Source organism: Tinamus guttatus, unplaced genomic scaffold (genome assembly GCF_059628265.1).
Source record: "Tinamus guttatus ecotype Peru unplaced genomic scaffold, ASM5962826v1 Tinamus_guttatus_pri_ptg000397l, whole genome shotgun sequence".
Taxonomy (NCBI): Eukaryota; Metazoa; Chordata; class Aves; order Tinamiformes; family Tinamidae; genus Tinamus; species Tinamus guttatus.
This window is the reverse complement of record NW_028288931.1, coordinates 1,142,987-1,170,635: the sequence shown is the minus strand read 5'-3', so window position 1 is coordinate 1,170,635 and position 27,649 is coordinate 1,142,987. Positions and strand designations below refer to the sequence as shown.

The 27,649-nt window shown below is 49.2% G+C and overlaps 1 protein-coding gene across 1 annotated transcript in view; it reads right to left on the bottom strand.

The window, feature by feature from the left end:
• CSMD2 (CUB and Sushi multiple domains 2) overlaps positions 1–27,649 on the bottom strand; it is a 240,890-nt gene that overhangs the window by 41,933 nt on the left and 171,308 nt on the right. Inside the window, 13 exon segments of the mRNA XM_088531067.1 lie at positions 2,880–3,068; positions 4,209–4,418; positions 4,681–4,797; positions 7,218–7,287; positions 7,378–7,496; positions 11,221–11,325; positions 12,675–12,771; positions 16,460–16,584; positions 17,004–17,207; positions 19,199–19,294; positions 19,786–19,899; positions 22,298–22,414; positions 22,738–22,932. Coding sequence (XP_088387193.1) covers positions 2,880–3,068; positions 4,209–4,418; positions 4,681–4,797; positions 7,218–7,287; positions 7,378–7,496; positions 11,221–11,325; positions 12,675–12,771; positions 16,460–16,584; positions 17,004–17,207; positions 19,199–19,294; positions 19,786–19,899; positions 22,298–22,414; positions 22,738–22,932 — 1,758 coding nt within the window.

The following is a 27,649-nucleotide window of genomic DNA, read 5'->3' as shown; positions in this document are numbered from 1 at the left end:
ATTTGGGCTATGCCAGCTGTTTGCACCCATGCAGAGAAAATACAGCTCCTGACCAGATCTCACCGGTGGGCAAATCCATCCACTTGTTCATACAGCACAGCCTGGACCAGACCCACAGAGCAGCTGGCTTTTCACTGAACGCATCTGAGCAGGGGGGAAGATGATTTATTTGTGTGACAGCAGCATCCAATTCATTAATCAAGAAGACAGTTCTACTGCACTAGGTGTTTTACAGGTCTAAGTGAACTTGCAAACTGAAGAAAAATGATTTTCAACAGCCTGGGCAGCAAAAACAGGGCCAGAAAGATGACATCCTCTTGAAGGCAATGGAGGAGGGCCACAGCAGGTCTCTAGGTCCAGACTCGTGCTCAGTGCTACGCGAGCACAGCAAGGGAGCTGCCAGCTCAGAGCTTGCCGTGCCACCCGCGCCGTCCTCGCGGTGCCATTCCCAGCCAGCTCCTCCTGGCCCCGTGCTTGTCACACAGGAGGAGCTGCACAGACCTGTACCACCCTGGCCCCGACTTGATGTGTGAGGCGTGAGGTTAGGGCCAGACCCAATACATTTACTGCCTAGTTCTGCTCTGCTAGCTCACACGGTCTGTCAAGCTGAGAAAAGCATGTGTATTTATATAAATCCATACATTCATTTTGCAAGGAACCTGGGGGCCTGGTTCCTTTCTGCTCTGCTAAACAGCAGGCAGTCTGCTGGTCTCTGGGATAACTCCCTGAAGACGTACTGGAAAGCGTGGCCTCCATACCCTTATTTTAGAATTACAAGTTCTTTTTTAATTAAAAGTTTTCAGCTGCACTGTGCAGAGGGAAGGTGAGGCAGCTGGCCTAAGGCCGCAGTCGTCACTGCTTGCTGCTGGGCAAAACCAGACCACCCGGCCCGGTGGTGTTTAAGGAAACAGCCAGAAAAGGAAAGTTCTACAATGACTTTAACAACAGTAACAGCCCATTAGATGTGCACTCAGAGAAGAAAGAACAAATGGCCCAAAATGTACCTATCCCTTCACACCTCTGTGCCACAGACGTGCTGCAGAATATGCCAGTTATTTAAAGAAACCCAGTGAAGAAGAAAGGATGGGCAATGGAGCTGGCAAAGCTAATGTCTGGGTAAACAAGGGTATAATCCTGCCACTTCCACCGCGCTGACCTAGAGCAGCATCCAGCGGGCTGGGCTCGCAGCACGCGGGCAGCTCCTCCGCTCCTGCCCTCAGATAAAGCACAGCTCCTGATCTGGTTGTGTTTTGTGTTCTCTGCAGTTCAAGGAATTAGGACTTAAAAGAGGAACAATATCAGACCTCCCTCCCTCCCCAGTGCACCGTTCTTTCAGACCAAGTGCTGTAGGGGAAGCTGGGATAAAGGTCTGTGCAGTGGGAAATTTTCAATAAGCAACCTTGAAATACTTGGAGGTTCACGTGAAAGACCCTTTAAAGGAAACCACACAAAAACTCAACCCACTGGTCCAGAGGATGAAAGGCTGAACTGGCCCTGCTGGAGTTTGAAGAGAGAAACTGCACATTTCAGCTTTGATGTCTAGGAGGTAGAGCCAATCTCTAGCACCGAGCAGTCCTCATCCCGCTCACCACCTCCAGAGGGGAGCCCCTGCTCGAGGTCACTGCAGAGCTCCCACCTCGAGCATTTCAGAGACGCCAGCAGTGCCTCAGGAAGGAGGCTGGGCAGGAGCAGAGCCTTCCCTCAGCACAAGTCCCTACAGCTGCAAGTCTTTTCCCTGGGATCAGACTGGCAGGGACTATCAGGTGCACTGCAGCCCAGCAGGAGAGGCTGCATGCAGAGCAGCAAGGGTGATCAAAACTTCTTTAACCTAATTATTCACGTCGGCAGGATCATCACAGAAGTTTTGACAGTTGTTTGTATTTGGAAAACACAAAAAGCTTGCCTTGGACAATAAAACACCGTTCTAATCGTGCTCAATGCCAGCACGAAATAGCAGGCTGATGAAAGGAGAAGAGTAAAGAACAAGAAAGGAAACCAGGAAGAGAAGGCTGACTCTGTGAGCTGTAAAGGTGAAGTGTTAGCAGTCATTACCCAAGGCCAATAAATCGACGTAGTTGTTTTCTTTTTTAGCATAAGCATAGAAGACAGCTGCAATAGTTGCCACGCAAGACAGTAGGGAAAGCTCTCTGAGAAACACGTTTGGCAAGGAGTTTGCAGACAAGATTTGTGATATAGTTTTTGTGTTCCCTAAAGAAACAGGAGGGTGAAAAGTGATGTAAGTCCTGATTTAATGAGTTCCTGAGCAAGCTTGGGAAACTCATGTTACTGTTTGTGGTTCAGTGTTTCTCCATCTAGCTGTGAAGAAAGTCAATACTGACCCCTCGCACGGGGAAACTGGATCAACTAGAGAATTAATACCTGTGAGGCCCTTGAGAGCCTCAGGGAAGGAGAGCTCTGTGGATCAGCTACTTAAAAATGCTAAATCAATGGAGGATGAACACTGTTGAAGAAATAAAGCAGACTGTTACTACTGTCATGACCCTGGCCTGCTTCATTCTTTCGGCTCAGCTCCCACTGACATGAGCAGGATGGCCAAGAGCAACAGTCAATCCTCACTCATCCTGTGAGATTCAACCACTGCACCTTAGAAGATGGACCTTGGTTCTGAACTGTTCGAACTGCTTCAACTAGACTGAAGCCTGCTGAACATCAACTCACTGAGTCCAGCAGGCCTCAGCGCCGCAGGGGCTGAAGGTTTATTCCACGTGCTCACCTCCAGCCTGCCTCCAGCAACGTTTGTGCTTCCAAACACATTCACAAAGCAGCGACTCAACAGGAGGCCAAGGTGGAAAGCCAAAGCCTTTCCTCTCCCCAGAAACACCAGTGCAGGAGCTTGCAGTGAAGCCCCAAAGCCATACCTTCACACCTGGGCAACGGGTGGTCCCAGTTCCTGTTTGTGCCATGCTGGCACGTGAGCACAGGGTGACCGATCAGCTGGTATCCAGGAAGACACTCAAAAGAGATGGACTGGCCAACGTTGTAACCGGCTCCTCTTACGACACCGTTTGCAAAAGGCTCCGGGTCAGGGCACTCCTGCAGCTCGTAGGCTGAAAAAAGAGTAAGGAGGAAATGTTTTTCATAAAACATTTTCTCATAAAAGCAGCCATAGTACACTCACCATGCTACTTGTTCGGCTACTGCCCCCTCAGATGGCGACTTAATTGAAGGAGATAAACTGTAATGATCCATGCACACATCTGCATCAAGGGACAGGAAAAATCCGTCTGCCACTTTGCGGCAGCCAGTCACGAACCCCGGCATCAACGTGGGTTCAGAGCCGCCCCGCAGCTCCCTTCGGGATGGAAATCTGTGCTGTTTTTTCCAAGAAAATAGTGCGATCCCAATGCCAAATGCAGGCCAAGGGGCTAACGTGCTCCACCCGGCGCTATCAGTTATTGGCCAGCGCTGCTGCAGCTCACTGGCATAGCAATTTCCACGAGCTTTCCCAGGGTGCCTCGCAGTGCTTCCCAAAATGTGCAGCAGCACATGAATTATATGGTGCATGAACAGGACAGCCAAGGCGAAATTAATGTTTTCAATTAAGTATGAGTAGTGGTTTTTATTGCTATTTCTGGGGAGTCAGCCCTTTGCCAGCCCTCGGCTGCATCGCATGGATGGAGACGCAGGCTCCAGCCTTCCCACTCCTCAGAGCTCTCTCCCGTGGCACTCGGCTCCGAGCTGTCACACACCCAAGTCTGCCCCAATCGTCTTTGCTATGAAGAGCCCCATCTCCCCTTCGGGTCCCCTTCACTACCTGCTTCAGTGTAACTGCACCTGGAAAGGGAAGGTGCCTGGGAATGCCCAAACTAGACTCAGCTGCAACTAAGACTTCAGTTGCAAAATGCCAGAGCAAATTCATGGCTGCTAAGGGCTCCTCTTTTTGCACATGACAGTCGAGAGAGGCAAGATCTAAGGGAATCTGGCTGGAAGTAATTCAAAGGCATTTCACTGTCACAAAGCACTCGAGGAACATGTTACTTGCCAAAGGCACAAGTCAGGGTGAACAGATCCCAGTTATTAGGATTAAGATTGGCCTTCATGTAACACCTTTCCCCTCATTTGGATTAAGTCCTCATGGAATTAATTCAACAGAATTGCAGACATTGCCTTTTACCCTCCCTGCCACCCTTATCATTAGCACCTGGGGACAGGATTGTCTCGCTGCCGTGGCTCAGGGGCCTCCTTACCTTGGTATTCCAGCTTAAAACCCGGCTTGTTCTGAGAGTGGTCGCTGTGGAAGTACACGGTGGTTTCATGCGATGTCGACAGGAGGGAGCCTGGCATCTCCGTGCCGCTGAACCTCCCGATGACGTTACTGGTGTCGTACGGCCCATTGCGGATTTCCACAAAGTCGTGGTTCGGCTCAGAGGAGAAGTTTAGGAACTGAATGTGAGCGCCTGGAGAAAGAACAGAGCCCACAGCTATCCACAGGCCTCAGCACACGAGCACCAGGGCAATCACTAGGGCCCCTTCACCCCGCTGAACCCGGGGCACCTCTAGGCATTTGGGTGCTGCTGGGCAGCCTGCTCGCGCCCTCCTCTCCTCTGCCCGGCAGCACAGACCCCGGCAGCCCTGTGCCCTTCGCCAGGCTGCGTGCAGGGCTGTTAACCTCCCATCATCTATTTTACGATGGCATCAACGCAAGACCGGCTTTCTCACCAAAGCCCACGGGCAGCAGGATCTTCCACGTGCAGTCCAGGTTGCTGGGGTAGTTTCCTGGGAAGCCGGGGCTCAGGAGTACTCCCTCCATCTCTTCTGCTGTTCCTCCACATTGGGCTGAAAAAGCAACAGCGTTCATGGGAAGGATCCCTTGCAGGTGTCTACGCATGATGGCTGTGCCCAGCCACCCATTTGGGAAAGAAACAGTTAAAAATTTGTGTGGAAAAGAAAAATCTGCTCTGGAACGAGAACAAGGCTTTGCTCTGGCCACATTACTAATGCATGCGCCTTTCTCCTGCCCTGTGGAGCTTGAGAGCCTTGATCTAGAGAGCCAATTTTGGCCACCAGAGCGGGAGCGACAGATCTAAGCTGCTCAGATGTGAGGAGCGACGGTGTCTCTTCTGCTCGCTGACATTGCAGCAGTACAGATCATGCACATGGCAATTGTTTGAATTTTTAACTACCACAGAAATTACTGCAAAGGCACAGACTGATCTTATTTTGACTCCAGTAACCTCTACTACTTTTTCTGGCTAATTCTTCTACCTCCACCGTTATACCTGTCAATCTCTAGGCAATTACTGATAAATATAGAACACCCTAACTCCCTACAAAAAAAAAAAAAAAAAAAAAAAGGCCATCCACAGATGACACAGCACAAACTGCCTTTACAGAAGGTATCACATGAAATTCAAGCGCAGATAGCATCTCCTCAGGCTTATCTGGATGACCCGATGTTGCTACTGGAAGCAGCACATTGCTGCAGTGCACGCGCTCGTGCTCCTAACAGCTTCTGGCAGCCGAGGCACAGGCCCCCTTTGTCCAGGGGCTCATTAGACACCTCCTCGCTGCTAACGAGCCTTTCCCAGAACTTCTCTCTTCCCTTTTCCTCTTAATGGGTCTTTAATATAACTCCTCCTAAATTATTTAGGAGCCAAGCATCTGGATGAAGCAGAGCAGAAGGCGGCCGGCACAAGGCGCCGGGGCCGCGGGATGCTCTCGGAGCCGGCAGGGCTGCAGCCGGCCGTGCAGCGCCGACACGTGCTGGCGCAGGATCGGCACAGAGCCACCCCGCACGCGGGCACGCGGGCTCGGGCGCCCACTGCCACCGGTTGCCCCGGCCATGCGGCGCCGTCGCTGCTTTCCCGGGGTTTGATGTGTTTCAGGCACGTGCGATGCAATGGGAAGGATGTGCCCAGCCACCTCCCCACGCTTGTCACCACTGTCCAACTCGGGTAACCCCAACCAAGCCCCGCTAAGTGTTTATAGTGCCCGGGAGGCTCAGTCCACCAAGCCGAACACGGCTGAGCTGGGTGACTGACACCAGCTGCAAAAAGAAAGCGGAAAACTTGAAACTTGGTCCCCCAGGACACAGCGTAACAGCGACATTCCTGCTCCGTGATGGAATTCCCAAACCCTGACGCTGAGCTAAAGGGCTTCTGCTGTCTTTCACAGCAAATCCTGTTGGTACGAGTCCTTTAGCTCAGTCATTTGGGCTGTAACTATCTCCGTATTTATTGCTGGCCCGCAGATCATCGGATAAAAGAGTCGTTAGCGCTTATAATTACTTTAAAGCAAAATGATGTAAGCTAGAACAGCAGGAGCCTGAAATAACCATTAACTAAAGCTATTAAATGCATAAATGTCTCTCTCAAAGCTGTAAAATGTGGAATATGAATATTAAACCTCTAGATTTGCTAAAAGGAAAATATTGCCTGAAAATAACCCCCAAACTCCCAGAAAATTTCCCACACCCTTGCATCTTTTCCAGGGCTTTTTCCCCCATTGGAAACCAGCTGCTCAGTTCTGTTCTGCTATTGCCCAAGACGCCTGGCAGCCCTAGGCCTTCTCCTAAGAGCGTGTCACGGACAAACAGCTGTCCTGGCTCTGGCTGGTCACACGGGACCTGTCAGACATGCAACTGAGGAGAGCAAAGTTTGATAGTTTAGAGTTAGTGGGAGCAAAGAAGGCTCCAGTAAAACATGCGGTTTCTGCAACATCAAGAGGCATTTCAAAAAAAAAAAAAAAAAGTCAATTTTGGTTAGCCCACTTGGACTTCGTATTTGCAAAGGAAATTTCATTGAACAAAGGATTTTTTTTTTATGCTGTCTTGCTTTTTGAACTGAGCTGAATTTCTCAGACTTGTTTTTTTTGCAAGCAGAATGCCTGTCCTTGCTGCCACTTCAGCAACCCTCCTGCCTGAGGGCAGCAGCAAAGGGACCCATCGGAAATCATCCTCCTGTGTCGTGTCCCTGGCTGCTGTGCTGCCATGCTGCTGCACAGATGAAGCCACAAACCGCAGGACACCTTGGTTTATAACAACCTATCAAAAGCACCACTGGATCTCTAGTTCTGGTATGGGAAAAAAAACAAGTGTATCGAGGCACTGGAATATGGAGGAGATAAAGAAAACTCCCAAGGTTGCAGCAGCAACCTAACTGGTTCAAAAATTTCCCATTTAATTAGCAGGTAATTTTCACAGATTTTTAAGAAGGTTCTTTAACTACCTGTGAGCTAAGAAAGAGCAAGAATCCTACCAATACAAAGTGGAGGGGGGTAATTCCAGCGGCGGACGGTCCCAGGCATGCAGGAAATGTGAGAGTGTCCCTGAAGAGAAAGGAAACAAGACACAGTTGGAGCCTCCTCCTTCCCTGAGCACTTGCTGCCCTCCTTTTTTTATTGGAGCACTTTCCATACCTGCAGTGCGTAGCCTGGTTCGCACTGGAAAGAGACGACGTCGTTCACCAAATAGCGCTCGCCGATCTTCAGGCCGTTCCCGGGAACGGGAGGCTCCGGGCAGCTGGACAGGCCAACGGCTGCGAAGGGAACAGCAGGATGAGGATGGCGGGTGCACCAAGAGCAGCAAGTGTGAAAATCCACCCTGCACCTCAGCCGGACGTCTGCGTTCCGCACAGGAAAGCACCCCAAACCACACTGCTTCCCTCTGTGTTTTATAGAGTATGTCAAGAATCTGGAAGTACTCACACCTATTTACCTGGAACACACTATTTTTAATAGCCAAGGTGTCAGGTATTATTTTGTGATTCATGGACAAAGATGTTTTTGACTGAGCCTTAGTGACTCGATGGCAGAGCTGTTGGTGACAGTGCGGCCCCTCACAAAGCGGAGACCGTCTCCTCCTCGAACCTTCACAAATCAAACCAGGTGCCACTAACCCCGCAGGAAATTTCCATTTGGGTTATATTACACATTCCTTTACCACTCAGGCAATATCTGATAATAGAAAGCATGCGAGAAGGACCCATCCCTGCTGACCCGTGCTAGATGAACTCCATTTTATTTGAGTCATGCTTGCAATACAAAGAGCATTATTTTACTTGTATGCAACTTGTCCTTTTTGGATAGAGGCAGCACAGTTCCACTTCCTTACCCTATTCTGCCTGTTTTCAATTACAGAATGAATTTATCGTGTGAAATAAGAAGCAGGAAAACAGGCCACTCATTGACAGTGCCCTCTAGAAAAGCCTACAAAAATTTCATGCAAACTCATTTCTACCCAAGCTACAGTTACAACCAGCAGGATCCTGCCACAAACCCAAGCGACATCCCCAACAGTCACTTGCCAGGTGACAACCAGGAGGATCCTGCCACAAACCCAAAGGACATCCCCAACGGTCACTTGCCAGGTGACAACCAGGAGGATCCTGCCACAAACCCAAAGGACATCCCCCCCAATGGTCACTTGCCAGGTGACTCCCCTTTGTTCGGGTGCCACCTCCTCCTCCTGCAGCACCCACTGGAGCTGAAGGGACCGTGCGCGGAGCCTCCCTCCCTCCTTGCAGACAACCCCTGTGCCCGCCAAGGGCCGGGGCTCTCCCTGCACGCGGCGGCTGGAGGCCGAGCCAGAGGCACAGGGAAAACAGGAATCAAGGGCACGTGGGAGGGTGATTTTCCTTCGGAAATCCAAGTCATGCTTCCTAGCAAAAACCAGGTAGTGCCTCCCCACGCATGGCTGTATTGCTTGACCTTCAGAGAGATGGGAGAAAAAACAGCCTTAAATAATTTCCCATTAAGATCAGTGGCCACTGTGTCGCACACGGCCCTAAATTCTCCTCGCTATGCTGTGGCTTTTGAACGTGTTGAGATAAGAGCTGTTCCTGGAGGAATCCAATAAGGGAGGAAGCAGGGGGTAAATGCACTTTCGGGTTTTAGCTCATCTCTCGCAACTTCCTTGCAGCATCTCTAAGTGAACAGAGACAAAACGTGGGCCCCCGAGCTGTGAAATTCCAGTTGGACAAGCAAACCAAAAACAAATAATTACTTCAAGCTACCCTGAAATCAACACCTACTAATTTTCCCAGCAAAGAAACCAAACAAATCAGACAAACCCAAGACATAAGAAAACCTGAAGATGATTATTGCAGCAGGGTAATTTAATTCTCAAAAAACCATCATTGATTACAATATAAATGAAAAAGTCACAGCAAGCGATTTATACAGCAGCACTCATCTCACTAGCTTGCAGAGGGCACTGGGACACACTCCTGCTCCCAAACCTTCTTGGTTACCATTATTTTGTCCGGGCCATTAATGTGAAATGGTTCCGATCTGCAAGGCCGGTACGGCCTGGAAAGCTCAGAACTGGCTGGCACTCCGGCAGGGCACACGGCCCCTCTGGTCAAACAGCTAAGCCATTTTCATGGACATTGTGCAAAATGAAATGCACTTTCAAATCTATTTGCTGCTTCAGAAAACATGAAGAACACTGCTCGGCTTCAGAGACAAAGACGAGATTTGCGATCAGAAGTGATTGTCAGACTCCGTGTCCAGCAAGGAACGATTACGTGTGCGCTGCCCCAGGGAGGACTGCAGGAGCAGAGACAGCAGCCCCAGCACATCGGAGCTCAGTGCCACTGCCGCGGGCCGGGAGCTGGGGCTGCGCGGGGCTGCCCGAACGTGCCCTGCAGAGGCACCGCCGAGCCGGGCGCTGCCTCCCTGCACCTGCCTGGGCCACTGCTGCAGGGTGGAAGGGGGTAACCGAAGCCCTCGGTGACATCGGCCTCTGCCCCGTGACCCGCGGCAGCCTGGCTTTGCCTTACGTTTTGGGAACAGACAACATCTGCTCAAAGAGGACTCAAATACAGGCAGGAGAGAGAATAAACCTTGGGCATCCTATTCCAAATCGTACAGCCCTGTCTGTGCATGTTTTCCAGTTTCAACCAGGTTTGTTCTTTCGCCTCTGAGGTCTCTGCGCTTTCTAATATTTTCTTCTCGTATCAGTGATCTATCACGTCTGGCTACCCCAGAACTGGACTCTCCCGTGTGTTAATCTGCTGGAACCAAAGCACTGCCATTCTGGTAGGATGTCAGCGTGACCTGTAGCTGATGAACATGCTAAACTCTCCCCACAGTGGAGAAGGAGAAAGCAGCAGGTGCCCGCACGTCAGGCGGTGCTTGTTTTGGAACATGATCTCAAAGCTTCCTGTTCAGCCCATGCCAAAATGCCTCCCTCAGCTAGAGGCTGCAGAAGGTGCTGCCAAGTGTCCTCCCCATACCTGCACCATCACTGCTCTGCCAACACGCACCATGTTGCTTTGTAAAGCGTGTCAGGCCAATGTAGATGAGGCTGTTCAAAAGCCTGGGCTCGTTTCTTGTTTCCTTCCAAAGAGCAACAGGTGTCATTAAAAAGCAATGTCCCCAGCAATAATTACTGCAGTGCTGAATGACGGCCATGTCTGGAGGACGGCCACGCACTCGTACCAACCACCGCCCTGGGGAAATGACGCTGCCCAGCGCCCGGACACGGCGCCCCGCGGCGCAGAGCACACGCGGACCCGGCGCCGGCAGCGCCCGGGCAGCAGAGGCAGCTCCAGCGCGCAGGACTGCACGGGCAGGAGCCCAGCAGCAGCAGCGGGAGGGAGGTGACTGGGCTTGGAGCACTTATCCCATGAAGAAAGGGTGCCTGGAGTTTTTCTGCCGTCTCCGCCCTTGGCGTTTTCCAAAAGTGGACAGGATAGAGCCCTAACCAGCTAATTTTATCTCATACCTGACACTGCTTTGAGATGACCTCATGAGATCCCTTTATGTCTGTGTTATCTTATGATCCTAGAAAGGTCTGTATAGCCCTTTATGCTCTCTCCAGCAAGGACCAACACTGAATGTCTAGGTAAACTGCAAACAACAGGCAGACCCCAATCGCTAGTAAGGATTATTTTAGGCACTTCCTGAGCTGAGCTTAGAGCACTGGGTTGAATAGGCCAACCCTTCATGAATTTTTAACACTTCAGCCTCCGCAGCTCTTGCTGCATCACAACAGTGAAACCAAGCAGGTACAAAGCACACCAGCAGCAAGACGAGGGTCCCAGTGCGATACCACGTTTCCTTTGCTACAGCCATTCTCCACTTGGGCTCATTCCCTCTCTGCAGGGCTGAGAACCACGTATGTGTGATCCTCACCAGTTACTGCCCCTTCCCTGACCCTGGTCCATCCACACAGCTTCCACTTCCACAAGGCAACGGCTCTTTAACCTTTCCCCATCGCGCAGCGGAAGTGTGAAATCAAGGCTGGGATGTGCTTACTTTTGTATTCCAGGTGAAAGCCTGCAGCAGAGACGCTGATATCCGAATAGAAATGCAGGTAGAGCTGGTTTGAAGTGCTGTTCAACAACGCAGGCACCGTAGTTCCTGGGAAAACAAGAGGTGCACAAAGATACTGAAGAGGATTCTTTTTTCTTCCTCTGTCTTCAGGGACTTGCTGCAGGAGAGGCTGAGAGCAGAAGTCCTTTAGCTTAACAAGCTCTGTTATTTTGATCATGTTCTAATGAGGCCAATAAAGAAATACCCAAGGCCTCTCTGCAATGGCCTTTTCGAAGTCTGATGATGAATTTCATCACATGAAGTCTTAACACTTGCAGACCAGTCAGGCTGAAGCACTGGGAAGGGAAACGGTGATGAGAACAGCCCGGGTGGAGCCTGAGTCCCTTGGGAGGGTCAGGCTTCGTTCCGCCTCGTTCCCTGGAAGCTCTTGCAGCAGCAGGTCGAGGCAGCTCTATCTGAAAGGCAGCTCTGGAAGCAGAGTCTGCCAGTCTTTACACATGACCTTTCTCCTTGCCGACACCTCCAGGCACTCTGAACACATCTGCTCATTAAGTAACCAAGAATCGGGGCCATCTGTCTGCAAGTGGCTGTGCTATCTGGAAGCTCTGCAGTGCTTCCTATTCCCTGCTCTGCTCCACGCTACAGAGCTGAGCTGCAGAGAAGATCATATCCCTCCATGCACGTAGCTGCAAACCAGCCAGGTTGGGTCCATCTGCCAGTGCCCTGGTCTGGGCTAACCCAAGCCCAGCAGGGCTGCAGGGCCTGCGGCTGCAGGGCTCTGAAGTGTTCATGTGTCAGAGCAGCTCCGGGAGAACACCAGAGCTTTGCACCACTGTGGAGATAGATAAAGGGAAAGAGAAAAGGCTCCCTGTGCAGCACATCATCTTTCCATCTACTTAGCAAAAGTGAAAATACTAAAAAGGAGCTTGGAGCAAGTTTGCACAACACAGGAAAGCTCTGAGCACTACATGCACTCTCATTTTCCTCACTGCTGCTGCAAGAACTTAAAAGATAGTGGTGATTTCCAGCCTGGCTGTACATTAGGGAGACTAAAGGACCTTTCCAAGGTCATCAAATCACAGAATAAGTCTCATCCAAGAGACAAAGTAAACGTTAGAGGCAAAGCCCCACTCTAGTCCCTGATATGAGTTTCTTTCCTTGACTTTAAGCAGCTAATTTTGTACTGGCAGCATCCTGTCCAAAAAACCCCAAACCAGCTGGTTCTGTGCCTGAGGCTCTTTACTCTCATTTTCTGCAGGCAGACAGCAGTCAAATTCCCAATTCAACAAAACATACGATTCCTTTAAGCACATACTTAAATATATCCTTGGCTTGTGAAGCACTTAAGCATGAGCTTAGCTTAATGTATGTTTTGAAGTGCAGTCAGTGTGAACAGGAATTCAGCACGCACCAGGGAGTGTGGGACTAACACCTACCAGAGAAACTTCCCAGCATGGTGGCTGTGTTATCCCCTCCATCAAACACTTCCAGGGAATCCCAGTTCTGCTCCGTAACAAAGCTGATCACCTGAATCTGAAGCGGTAACAGAAGAGGAGGAAAAAGAAAGAGAAAGGTAACAGTGCAGCTCCTGAAATCATGCTCATAAACCAATTAACAGGGCCATTAATAAAGACAGTAACCTCTTCTGTGACGTTAACTCATTCAGGACTGCTACTATGCAAGTGCTAATGCTGCGGCAAAAACTGGAGACCTACTGACTATCAGTGTTTGTGTTTTATAGCAAACTCCGTACTCCAAACTTCTGTCCGTGGGGTCAGAGCTTCTGCTACCACACACAAGCACAGAGCTTGTAACTGCATAGGTGATTTACAGCAACAGAGAATCAGGCCTTTTTGTTGTTGTTGTTTTAGAAAATCCCCTAACACTTGCAATGCTTTCGTATGCCAATGTAAGAGATAAAGTAAAAAACAAAGAAACCCCAGCTAAACCACAAGATGATTAAAAATAACATTCTGGATTTTTGAACCAGTGAAGCTCTTTTTAACTGTTTTGCTTCTCAGCTTTTAATTGAATCACTCAAATTGCATTTTCACGTTCTCCCCCTTTCTCTGCCATGCCCTACAAGCTTTAGAGGCTTATGGAAGTCACTTGACTCCAGTAGTAGGAACTTAGAGGCAATTCTGAAACGAGCACTATCATAAGATCTGATAATTCTGCATTCACACTGAGAAGTAGCTCTTACACTTGAGCAAAGATACCGTATGTAACTGCAGAGTAGATTTGTTTTCTTTGATTACCATTAAAATTGAAGACAGAACCCATTTTAAGTACTGGGAGTTCAAAGCATTCAGTGTCCCATTAAGAAAAATAAGCTACACTTTAGATCAAGTTTGGTGAAGAGCCTAAGGGAGTTGGACAGTGAACTTGAGAAAGCTACAATATTTGGAAAAGAAAAAGCTTTCATCTGTAAGCCTTAGATAAAATTTTCAGACACTGAGCACTCCAATTTCTAAGCCAAGATCCTTAAAAAAAACGGGAGGGAAGGAAGATGGAGGGAGAATTCTTGAAGACAAGTCAAGAGCCTGAATGACTTAAAGACACTGGCCCTAAACAAGAGGCTTCATCTCCTGGGATGCTGCAGGGGCTGCTCCCCACTTGTCTGGCATCATTTTGGGTGGGTTTGAAGAGAAAGTTACATTTTTGGTAATTCTGGGAGGTTGATTTCCATTTGCTTCCAGCCTTCTCACATCTGCCTATTGGAGTGCCTCAGTTCTTTGAGGTCTCTTTGGACAAAGATTTCCTACCAAGCCTGAAGCTTCTGATCTGAAGCGGCCCTGTTGAGGTCAGCCGAATGACCCCCCTGAGCGCGGGGCTCAGCAGGGCACATTTGCTGGACTGGGCACTTTGAAGAGACTTCAATGCATTGCAAATCATGACTGCATGCACCCACATGCACCCCCCTTCTCTCTGGAAATTCTATGAAGAAAAAAAAATATATATATAAAAAAAATTCCTGCAATGTTCTTGTGTGTTTAAACATCCATTCCAAATATCTATCCTGTTTTTGCTCTGCCAAACATAAAATAAAACACATACACATAAAAAATAAATCACAAAGCATTATTTCTGGCATTTTAACCTTTCCCTTCCTTGCTTTATTCTGAATAATAAAGCAGGTAATAAAGTTCCTGTAAAGTTTTTTTCTTTTCAAAATATAAGTGGAGTTCATCTAGCAGAAATTGTAACCACCCCTGCAGAGCCATTACCGATGCCACTGACCAAGTCGATACCTTTCAGCCTGCGTAATTACACCCCTATTGTGATTTACACCACCGAAAGAGAATGTGGCTTGAGAATGCGGATTTTGTTTGCTTTAACATTTTTTAAATTATTTATTCCCTCCCCCTCCGACTTAACGGAATAAACATTTTTAAGGTTCTAATTCTAGTCTGACATGTGGATTCACAAGGGATCTGCATCTATTTACTGCCATGTATATAAATTAATTCACTCAGGAAGGTTTGCTACCGGAATGAATAATTCATGGCAGAAGTGCTAGCTGCTACACTGATTACATAAAAAAACCTGCTACTGACTTGCCACTACTAAGAAAGCCTTAATTTCACCTCCTCCTCTGATTTACAGTTGTTTAACCTTTAATTGTTGTACAAAATGAGGGTAAACTGATGCTTAAATTAGGATTTAATAACTCGGCACACTCTGCACACAAAAGGGAGCGAGGGGGGCACGGCGGGTGCCGGTGTCCCTGTCCCCGAGGCCCGTTCCCAGGGCGGGCAGGGTCTGTCCCGGTGCTCGAGGGCCGGCGCTTCCCTGCAACGCTCCAGTCCACACCCGGGCACTGAACCTCAAGCTCTGCCCTGGCGGATCCTGTTTTGATGGCCTGCACGCAGCTTAGACCCCAAAACATCCATTTCCATTGCAAGAGGTCCTAAGTAGCAGCAGGAAGGGAAAAAACAAAAACAAAACAAAAAAAAAACACAACATAAAAAGGCACTTCTTTAAACACTCTCTGCCATTATGCTTTTGACGTTTACAGAGAGGCATTCGCGCAAACGGAGAGGTGAGACACGAGCGCCCGTGAGGGAGGACGGGCTTTCAGCAGCCCGCGGCGCCGCGCGCCTCGCACCCGGCTCCGCAGCCGCAACCAGGCCCTGCCCAACGCAGACATCTCTTTACACCAGTCTAAAAATTAAGGGAATTATCACCTCCAGGTCCCAGGTGTCCCGTGCAACTTGCAAAACATCTCGGCCGCTTAAACGTTCCGTTGAGCTAAACGGAGCCTCCTGCCACACGGGGCTTGGAGAACAGCTATAATTTCAGACGAACAGGAAGGAATCAGCAATGAGCCTGAAGCTCTGGAAAACACCCGCTAAAAGGCCTCCAAAAGTGCAGAAGAGGAGAGGCATTAGGCAGTGTGGCTACTGTGCAGCCTGGCAGAGCTCTACGCCTGCCCGCAGGCCCCGCGTGCCACTCATGAGTCTATTAGCCAAACACACGATACAGAAATAAAAGCAATTTATGAATAAAACCCTTGCAGACAAAGTGGTGCAAAGAAGAAAGAAACCCGCTGATAATGAGGCCCGTGCCATGAATGAGCCCATTAAGAATCAATCTCCTCTGCGTCAACTGATGTCAGGGTACGGTGCAGCGAACGCTGTTCTGCAAGAGCGACGCGCGCGGGGGCTGAATGGGAACTTTATCTAAGGTTTGGTCTCCGATGCTGGCCTTAATTCTCCCCATCCTCGAGCCAGCAGGACTACTTCTGCAGAGGAATGATAAGGACCACAAAAACCTGACAGGAGTGCTCATTTACCTGGAGACACTGAACAGCAGAGCTGTAATTGTGTAACCACGCTGCCGCAACTGCGCTGGCATAACAAATCCACGCAGGCCCTTGGCACAAGCGACTTCCTCAGAATAGCTTACCCTGCTTTCAACATTGAATAGTTAAGTGGTATAAAGATATATGCCCAAAATTTCACAATTATTTTGCTACACCAGAATAGCCACGCGGTTCCAGCTGATTTTCTATAAAGAATACTTCCTGGAAGAAAAAACACATTCATGTATTTCCCACTCTTGGCAGGGGTAGAGTAAATGATTATCTGATTGCAGAGAAGAATTACACATTCAGCTCATCTCCTTCCTGGGAAGGGCCACAAAGCCGCAGGACGTGGTTGCTGCGAGGTACCACGTGCTGCTGGTGTCTGCGCTGCAGCCAGCGCTGCCGGGACCGTACCTGTATGCCGGCTCCTTCGGGAACTGTTATCTTCCACACGCAGTTCAGGCTGTTCAGGTAGGGCTCCGGGAAGCCGGGGGACAGGATGGTCCCTTTGCGCTCAGTCAGATTCCCACCACAAGGCACTGAAAGAAGCAAAGTACTGCCTTGAATACAGAGGGATTTGGCCTTGTAATGAGTCAGACCCTTTAAAACATTTGTCCAGGGACAGAGAAAGTAAACAGAACGGGCTCATGATTTAAGGAAATAATTTGTCTGAACAATACCCTTTTCAGTTACTCTCTCATGTAACTTCTAGCACCAGCTCCCTGGGAGCAGCTGTCCTCCAAAGGAATTAGAGCAGCTTCAACCAGACCTCATTTACCTGAGATGCTGTCCAGATCGTAGCAGTGGGTTTTGGGTAGAAAGGGAACTTCCACACACCCGGGGCTCCCTGGCCTTGTTCCCGGAACATTTAAACCACCCCAACAACTCCCCTCTGCTCTTGCAGCACAAACCGCCCAACCGCTCAGTGTTCTGGTCCCCGCCACGTGAGCTGACCTACCCACGCAGGTGGGCACGGAGACGTTCCACTGCGCCAGGGCGCCGGGCATGGCGAGGCACTCGATGGCGCGCGAGCCGCGCAGCGCGTAGCCTGCGCCGCACTCGAAGCGCACCACGGCGCCCACGGCGAAGTCGCTGCCCAGGCGGCGGCCGTGGCGCGGCTCCGGCACCGAGCTGCACTGCGTGGCGCTGGTGCGGGGCACCGCTGCCGCCGCGGGGAAGGGGAGAGAAAAACGGAGAGTTAGAGCAAATATTTGGCAAGTATCAGAGCTTGAGCACTGACCCATACAGGAGGAAAACACTGTCCTTAAGCAAACAGGCCATAAGCTCAGCGAGGGCAGGCTCCTCCTCGCCCCTGTGTTTGCGCAGCACAAACGGCGCTCGGGCACCGGGAAGCCAGCGGCTGCGACGAACCCGGGTGGCCTCGGCTCCGTGCAGGGCCCCAGGGCCACGTTGGGGCCGCTGCTTCTTGCTTGTTCGAGCCATACAAACACCCCGGGAATTTAAGCAGCAGGGTGGGTGACACCGAAACCGCCAGGAGTGGCTGACCCAGCCAAGCCCAAAGCTGCAACATCAAGGACCCCGAGCTCCTCTAACCAAACAAGAGGGAGAGGAAGGCAGCGTTTGGCTTGGGAGGCAGTTTCCATGGACGGCCTTTCTGTACGGACATAAACACCAGCCTTATAGCAAGTAGCTAAAGATGGGTGCCAGATTACTTGCTTTGCACTGCATCAGTCAGAGAAGCATCCTGACAGTGCGTTTATGACGCCAGTTTCTGTGATGTACACGCTACAACCAAAGCAAATATTGTCCCCGAAGCAGAGAACCCAAACAGCACGTTCAGTGCTCTTCAAGGCTCTCTGCAAAAGCCTGTCCCTTGGCAGGTGCTTCAGAGAGGGAGGAGACAGGTTTCCTGTGCATAAAAGGCTCTTTTCTATGATTTTCATTTATCTGGCAGCTCCACAGGACTATTGAATGCTGCTGAGTCAACCTTGTTTTAAGGTTAATTCAATTATTAGAGATCCTGAGGCTTTCTGCAACCACCACATAGTATCCCTGGTTACATTCTCATTAGCCCAAACAGCCTCACGGTGCCTCCTGCTAACGCAGAGGGAACGCTCATCCCGACCCCCTTCTGTGCAGGGCTCCGAAATGCAATTTCTCCACGTTAACACGTGCATTACCTGGATGGGAGGCTCTGAGGGAGAGAAAACTCACCCTTGTTTGTGAGAAAAACGACAGCAAATGTCATCAGAACCTGGCCAGGCAGGTCAAAAACAGGAGTGAGGTTTTTTTTTTTTTTTCCCTATTGCTCTCCATGCAGTAATCATGGAGAAGCGTGCAGCCTGAGGTCGTAATTAGCACGTGGGAGGGAGGAGGTAATCTGTATTAACTTCATCAAAATCTTCCACTTGCTGAACTCTTTTAACTGCTACTCCCAGAACTACAGTTCTCTTACAGTAATTAGACAGAAATTCAAAAGAATGGATCTCCAAGCACTATAAAACCCTAACCATGCTCCACTTTTCCCTGAGGACAGTCCAGGTCACGTTCCCTTCCTGTCCCCACTTTCTAAATAACATACGTGCAGAAGCTTAGTTAAAGCACAGAGAGCTATACGAACCATATGGATGAGAAAGCCCTTCTGTTTTCCCTCTATTCTATGTATCACTTTCTATTTACCACTCTAAAATCTCGTAGTGGCATCCGCCAATGCAAGACAAGCTGTTACTGAAAGCATCAAAGGGTAAAAGTTTGCCAGCAGGAGACCTGAGCCTGTGACACACAGCGAGGAAGGTTTTCACAAAGGTGCTAGACAAGCACTCAGCTGCTTGCACTGAGAATGTGCTAAAATGCCACCGGGAAGAACGCTTGAGTATAAATTTCAAGAACTCATGGCATACTTGGGACATGACTCCACGAGCTACTTCTGATACTAATCTTGGGATGTGTGAGGGTTGAGGCTGAGAGAGAATGGCAGGTTTGAATATCAAGCACCTAAAGGAACTAAAGGTAGCTGCAAGTCCACAGCTACCAAAATAATCTCCTTTGATGTTTCCTGTTTAGACACAAAGTGTGCAATGACCCACATATGCCAAAAGCGGCTGATGGTGTTCAGGATGCTTCAGGACATTGCTGCATGTTAGACCAGTTATAACTGATCTGAGAGTATCTGCAGAACACAATTGCACTCACCTTGGTAGACAAAATGAAAACCTTTGGCTGTAGATTGACCCTTGGAACTAAATTTGATAAGAATTTGGTTGGTGGTAGCTAACGGTAATGATTCACCTGCAAGAGGAGAGAGAAAAGAAAAAAAAAAACAAGAGAAAAATCACAGCATTAGCTACAGGAATGGCCTCCTGAGGCCTTTCCAAGGCTTGCACAGAGCACCATTTTGCACAGAGCAAGGTGTTAAACGGCAGATGGTACATTTCAGCTCAGGGTCCTGAGCAGGCTTAGTTTCACCTTAAAAACAAAGAACGTGAGAAATGATCCTGCAAAGACATCTAGCCGGAAAGAGGGACTGGCGCCAACCTTTTCTGGGAGCACAAGGCTCTGAGCAGCTCAGCGCTGTTACCCACCCTTCTTTCAGAAATTTGGCTTCACATTTTCACACGGAATAGTAATACAGAAGTGTGCAGCGAAGGATCCCAAAGGTGGCCAGCACTGAGGTAGACGCTACCCAGGAGGCTTCCCGCAGGTTGGCAGTGCCGGCTGGAGGAAGGACCCCGCGTCCCCTGGAAAGCTCCCGCTCCGAGGCATCCAGGACACATCCCTACCTGTGTGCGAGCCCGAGAGCGAGCTGAGGAGCCGCGCGTGCTGGTTGGGGCCATCGTGAACTTCGATGATGTCGTTGAGCGCGGTCTGGAAGAAGGCGAACTGCCCGAACACCACTGCGGAGGGAGGGCAGAGCGGTGAGCGCCGCGCGGGACCGGCCCGGCGCCCCGCCGCTTTGGCACGGATGGAGCCGGCCTGGCAGCCCTGCGAGGCGCCAGCCCCTTCCCTATCCCCAAAGCAGGCAGCTTCCCCAGCGCTTCCTTGCCAGGACGCTTTTGCACTGATTCACAGGCCAAAAGGGATTGTTTCATGAATCATCCTGCTTGCCCGCCCACGTAACACAAGGTATGTAATTTCACCAATGGATAATTATTATTTAGTATTTGGATCGAGCCTCTGTCATGAACTAGGCTCCCACTAGGCTAGGTATCACACAAAACCTGAACAAAATAACAAGGCTTGTTCCAAACAGCTTAATTTCTTCATGGAGCCTCTCTGGTCAAGGACCGTGGCTAGGGATACAGGATGCTCACATTTTTATAAACAGTCAATCCTAAGCCTATCCACGGAGATTGCAAACGAGGGAGCCATTCAGGGCTGCGGGTCTTGCTGAGTGCATTGTAAAGGCACCTAGAAACAGGCAGAGCTTATAAACGGGAGAAAATAATAATGAGAAGATTGGAGCATTTTTTAGAGCTAGAACAAGGAGACTTTTGTTATTTATCCATATTTTTCAGAACACAACATTTTTTTCCTCCAAAATCTGCAGTCTGTAACCCCCAGTTACAGATTCACAAGCTGGGAGATCCCCTGCTGGGAAATTCATCATCCGCCCAACTCCACCGTTCGCTTCCTGCACACTCAGGTTTCCAGCACAGCTTCAATGCTGGGAAAAAGGGACTACAGCACACCCTGACACCCACTGGTCTCAGAATCACGGAACCGAAGGAGATGGGAGACCCACATTTGCTACTAATAATTTTCCCGGTTGTTTTTAATGAAGCTCTTGAAAGGTAGCGGGTGGAGAAGAAACGCTAATTTAGCTGTCACCCCACCGTGGGCAAGAGCCAGGCTTGCAGAGCAAGACTCCCTGTCTAGCCCACGAGCTACTGTGCTGCTTTAAACAAGCAGCAAGATCAGCTCTGGTGAAACAGGAACCTGGGTGCAACGGGGCTCTGTGCAGGGCACAGGGGGAGAGAGGAGCTGGGAACTCAGGTCTGGTGCAAGTCACAACATCCCTGCTTCACGCCTTGCAATTTCAGCAGAGGAAATCAGAAACTGCTGAAAGGGCCGCAGGGATCAACTAGCACTGAGCTATATAGCACACCGAGAAGCACTAGCGAATAGCAGAATTTAGAGACCTTCACTAGTCATAGCTATCAGTGCTCTTAAATGCTCCCAAGGACCTTTAAATTCCCTTTAAACAAGAAAATATATTAGCCAATACAAATATTCATCCAGAAGCTGTCTCAAAGGTTTCCAGAACGCCCATCATTCTTTTACCCAAACTGACCAAAATTAAGCAGCATCAGAGTTCACAAAAACCATGACTCTGCTCCAGTGTGTGTGGCTTCAATGCACATTTAAGCCTCAATTCCACACTCAAAGAAGCAGCAGTTCCAAGTCTGCTCCTTCAAGCATGTTACTGAATCACAGATTTGGTGCTGTCACAATCACAGCTACCAGCAAGAATCTCCTTCCTCTCTCACAAGGAGGTTTGCTTTGATCTGTAATTGTTGTTTTGCAAGATATCATGCACTGGTCACGGTAAACATACAGGAAAAATAACCTCTACAAAGGAGCCTTACTCAGACAAGACATAAGAAAGAATATGAAAGACTGCCTTTCTTCAGAAAGCATCTTAAAAAGGCCTGGAGAAACAGGCATTTTGGTTTGGGCAACTTCAGATCATCTGACCACAATCATTAGGATTATTTAACACTAGGAAAGGGCTAACTCATAGGGGTCAATCCTAACCACTGAACAACAGCACATTCCAATTATTAAAGAAAGAATGTGCTGTTTGAAATTTAAATTAAAAGGGAAAAATAAGAACTATAGCTGTACATCCAGAAAAATGAATGCGTATGTGCTTCTTTATGCAGACAGATTATTTAGCACCAGAGCGAGCAGGTGTTTCTGGTGAATATATCTTGTACTCTCAGAGGTCTTCTGAATGTGACACTAGTATTAATCATTACATTACTTTTTGCTGATTTTTCAGCTCTGCATTACTGGACACAGTGGAGGAGCTGGAAGGGGAATCACAAGACTGTGTTTTTTGCTAGGTTTGTGTTTTTTCTCTATTTTCTGAGCGATTTTAAAACTCCGAAAGTTCCCATCATCCTTACTGACTACAACAAAATGAAACCAGCATGCAACAGCACCAGCTACTAACTCTCCTTATCTCTGTTTATATGTAGTTAATCTATTGCTTTGTTAAAAAAAGAACCAAAAAAGGATCTGACAGAGTAGGAGCCATTTGCAGGTGTCCGAATGTGGCGGCAAACCTACCGTAGTCCTTGGGCACCACGACGGAGTAGAGGCAGACCTGCCCGCTGCTGTAGTTCTGGGGGTAGTTGGGGGAGAGGACCACGCCGTCCGAGCCCGTGTACTGCCCGCCGCAGGGGGCTGCGGAGAGAGCGGAGGAGAGCGCGCGGCGTGAGCCCCCGTCCCGGCTGCTCCGGCCACCGAAACGCGGCGCGGCCCTCGCACCCCGGTGTGGCTCCCAAAAAAAAGGCAGAAGGAGCCTCCTAGCCACGGGCAGTCAAGCTCTTCCTGACACCAGGGTGTTAAAAAAATAAGGAAAACTTACCAAACACCAAGACAAAACATCTCTGCTCCCTTTTTAGCCCCTCTACGCAAAGAAGCATCCAACTTTGTGCACAGATAAAGCGCACAAGAGTTTGGTGACGGGCAGAGCGTTCGGTGCTCGCTTTTCCCCAGGGCCTCACCTGTGCAGGTCGGTCGAGGTTTGTTCCACGTGGGCTTCCCGTCGCCTCCCATTACGCACGTGAGCGTGGAGACCCCCTCGATGTCGTACCCGCCGTCGCAGTAGTAGGTGATGGTTGATCCCAGCTTCAGATCCGTCCCCACTCGCGTACCGTTCTTAATAGAGCCAGGATCGAAGCAAGACTCCCTGGGATTCTCTGCAAAGTGAAATTGCCAGCATCTTTACTGCTCTGATACAATTAACAGCTGGATGATGGTACATGTTGGGGTTTTCTCATCTGGGATTCCATTTGAGTGTACTATAAAGACTAGAGCCACTTATGAGATTTAGATTTCCAGTCTTTCTCCTGTGCTGCTGAATTGAGGGAATTAAATAGGCCAGATTCTGCTCCAGCCCATGTGGATGCTCAGTTCCAGCTCAAGCATACTGGAAGATGGAAAGCTTCAGTTCACACACTTATCCATAGATACCTAAAATCCAACCAAGTAGGCAAAGCTTTGATTTAACTACACTCTCTCTTACCACGGGGAAAGGCTGCAGAAATTTTGCAAACAGCAGCACACAACATGGCCTGAACACGCAACATATTTTAGAGGCGCTTCATCTGTTTGCATTATCTCCTGGGCACCTACCGTGCCAGGATCTAAGAGCTGCCTGTTCTCCGAGCGCCATGTGCGAGAGGGTTGACTCTCCAGATGTGCAGCATGGCTGCAATTATTGCAAAATAATTACAAGCAGTTAGACAAAATGAAGACATTTTTCTCGCTGTTCACTATGCCGAGCAGAGTTAAAAACTCCATTTACATATGAAAATTCCAGTAAAGGCTATGAAGCTGTCAGGACATGGATATTTCCTTCCTTCTTCTGAAGGTTTTTTTCTTTTCTTTCCTTTTTTTTTCTTCTTCCTTTTTCTCCCCTCCATGAAATAATTAGAGGCTTTGATTAATCCTGCTCTTTTGTCATTTGGAAATTGCTCATTAAAGATGAGGACTTTTCTGAGAGCAGTGGGTCTGTGAACAACTATAATGTGTTTAAGCATTAAATCACAGGCTTTTAGTATGGGGGTGTGTGGAGAAGGAGAAAGAGTCAAGGCCCCAGATCTTGCTTTTGTTTCTTTGTTTGCAGTGAAAAATAGGATTATCTCTATGGTTTCCTTTATACCGCAGCTGGTGATTCAGTAAAGAATCAGGTAAAGAAAATGTGAAACGTTTCTGTGAGGAAGTGCCCTGAACCACAGCAACAGAAGCTGCTACTTTTTTCCTGCATCGCCAGCTCCCAGTTCTGGGGCCACAGACTGGCCAACACTCAACGCTTCTCACAGACCAGCATGCACTTACATCAGAAAATCCAATCCAAATGACAACATGACTCCATGAACCAACTTCACGAGCTCCTGGTGGATTAGCTGTGGTCAGTGAAGCACCAGCAGTTCTCCCCCAAAGCAAAGAGGATGCTCCAATTGCCCTGACTCCACTGCAGCATACAACCATTTGCAGGAGTAAATGCGTCACTCATTTCTCCAAAATATTGCTTTATTCTACAAGCCGTTACTCCTCTGAACTACTAATATTAATTTGAGCCCAACAGCTTCTTCATGACCACTTTACGCCTCTCATTATTTGAACAGTCTCGTTGCCTTTCATGTAAAAAAGTTGATGTGGCTTCAACCTGCCAGTCAGCCTCCCACCCAGCTGTCAGGCGTCTTAGCCACACGCTTGATCTCAGCCTCTGCTCCCGCTTTGAAAAACCATTGTGTTGAGCTCGAGTCACTGCTGACTGCGGAGCAGGGGGAGGCTCTGCGGCTTTTGCTGCATTTTCCTCATCCTTGGCTGTTTCTCTTTTCCCTGGAGGGCTCCCGCCTCCCGGGACACTGCTCACCTGCGCTGACACCACGTCCTGACACGAGTCCTACGCATCCCTCTTGCCGAACGCTCTTCTACTGCCACCATAGCAAAAGGCTTCGAAGGGAGGCAGGAGCTCAACGCTGAGGAAGTGCTTGGTTGCATGGTGACAGCTAAAGACTCATGAGGGACATGGGGGAAAGCCACAGCTTCCCAAGCCTTTGATTTATTGGTCTACAAAGCGAGAACTGCACTGCTTGTCCATCTAGAATTAAGGCTTTATTTCACTCAGATACTTCAGAATTAGCCTGATGTCCCAATTAACATGTACTCAGGCTGCCAAATGTTCAGAAAGGAGTCAAGACAAAAACGCCAGGAGAATTGGCTCATTAGCCCACAGAAAGCAGCGTCCTTTGCTTCTCCTTTCCCAAGGAAAACTCAAACCCCGTGCGAGCTCCTACACTAGGAGGTCAGGCTTTCATCTGCGCCTTCCGGAGCAGCTCGTCAGAGCCGCGGTCCTCCCTGCGCATCGAGAGCTCCGCGCCGTGAGCGAGGGCAGGCCTTGAACAGGCACCAACCCCAAAGCAAGGCTTAGCAACTGCCTGAAGAGCAGGGTTTCTTCCACTGCAACCACCTTCTATGCAGGAAGGGACAAGTTACGGGAGGATGTCTCAGCCCTGCACCAGCCAGAACAACCTCCTCTGCCTCGTCCCAGCAAAACAGGCTGCCTTCTCCAAAGGACAGACCTGTATTTTCAAACGCAAATTGTTTTGGGGTCCAGTTTCATCTCCAATTTCTGGCTATTTTAACGGTAAAACACTGCATATTCTTAAACAGCTTGTCCAACAATAGATTAGACAGGATAGTGTTTCCGTGGAGAATTTCCACCTTAAATACCCCATGAGAAATGCTGAGTATATGTTTATAAGCTCAAGATGGGCAAAATAGTTCTGGTGCAATAATAATGGATTTGAAATAAGTTTCTTTTCCCCCCACTCTTCCTTTGGAAGGGTGAAAACTAATCAGTTTTGCTTCATTTGCTTTCAATTTCACGCCTCTCCACTTCTGGCCTGCAACAGAAACAGGAAGTACTAAAAATCCTTCTGCTTTGGAGCATCCAACCTGGAAATTCCCTCCCACTTTGTGCCCTAGGAATGAAGGGGCAAATCCGAACAGGCACCTGGGGGCAATTGAGCACGGAGCCATCGGGACACCCCGCTCGCACCCACGACAGCGACGTCCCCGGCGCTTCCCGAGGACGAGGGCGATGCAGGAGCAGCGAGGTACGGGGCAGCCCTGCCCTGCACATGGCAACGTGCTCAGGCTCCGTGTAGAAACATCACGGTGAATGAATATGTTAAAGGCATCTCAATAAAACGCATGGTTTGCAAGATGCTGCTGTGCAAACTGATTAGGGGAATACAGACGACTCCCTGAAGAGACACCTTAGCTTTCTGCAGCTAGGACATCCATAAAATATTCTTAAGCAACAACTGGAACAGGACATCAATCTTTAGCATGTAGCAAGCAATCTGTTTTCCTGTATTTATGTTTTTGTTTTATAACTGTCTTTCTTATCCTGTAATCAGCACCTTATCACCCCCGGGGTTAGTTAGGCTACCACTTGTTGGGTGCAGGTGAATCCACCACGACCCCAGCACGCTGCTTTCGCAGCCAGGCCATCAGCAAAGCTGCTGTTGTAACAAGCATTATGATGGTAATTTCTGGAGGGCTGCAATGGGATGCCTGGGGAGAGCATGTCTTTGGAGAGCAATGGGGAGAGCAGGCCTTCCTTTCCAGGATGAGCTTGAAACCAAAATCTACTCACTCCTGGTAAATCATCCCCAGGAATCAATCCTCTCCAGTTGAAATTCCAAACGACTGCTTTTCAGTTGCACCTGCCCTCTGAAACAACCCAAGCTTTAATGCAGACAGCACACCAAACCTCTGGAAATTTAAGCGTGTGTGGGTGAATCCACTTAGGATTTCTTTAGCAGCAATCTTATTTGATTTTCATTACTCTGCTGCACAGCTGCCGCTGCCGCACGGGTGCACAGCCAAGATGTGCGTCCTGCTACCAGAACCTGGCGGGATGGGAGGCTGCCTGGCTGCAGCCCTGTCCTCGCACGCCTTCCTGGGCACTGCAGCGCTCTGCAAAGCCTGGCACAAGAAAAGCCCAACGCTTTCTCCTCCGTTTTCTCCATTCCTGCTCGTCCCAGAGGAGGACTTTCTCTTGAAGAGCCATTGCCCCCGAAACAATTTCAAACGCAGAGCGGAGGCTGTTTGAAATTCACCCGACACGCTGTAGCTTCAGGCTAGTGCTACAATCTCAGTCCCAGAGAAGATGCAGGAGTTCAAGGAGGGACTGACAGATGGCTGCTTTGTTTCCGTCCCCTGAACGTTACCGAAAGAGGAGCACAAAGCGCCGGGGACGGAGCAGCGTTCCGGGCACAGCGACACAGGTGACGTCCGGCATTTAGGGAGCCAGGGGCAAGAGCCCCCGTGGGCGCCAGGCACAGGGAGGCTGCAGCAAAGCCGGTGTCTTTGAACTGTACTTGGGATTCCGCTCGCTGGCGCCGAGCCGAGCTCGATATTTGATTTTCTAGCACACGCGCTCCCTCCCCACCTTCCTTTCTTCTTCTGCAATTCCCCACAGCTCTATTTTCCGCAGCTTCTCAGACTTGAATCCTGGGCTCCTTGTAAAGTGCGGGGAAATTAATGAGCAAACTGAAAGCCTCATTCTTTTCTCCCAGCAGTTTGGCTTTGTGGGAAGTGTGTAGGCACGATTAACACCGTAGGAGTGTTTAGGAGAAAAATGCATTGCACAACAACCCTAATTTAATGAGATTTCATTCCTTAACTACTTTTAGGCTGTCCAAAAAGAACAGGGAAAAGCAGTAAAATCCAAGACAGAATTATCAGTAAAATTAATTCTAGTGGGAGCAGAAAACTAAATCTGTTGAATGCTAGGCAGTATTGTCATTTTCTTATCATAACTGTATTGGATGCAAGTCCATCTGTTCAGTGCAACAAACAGGGCTCCCCATTGCAGACCAGAACACCAGCACTCAG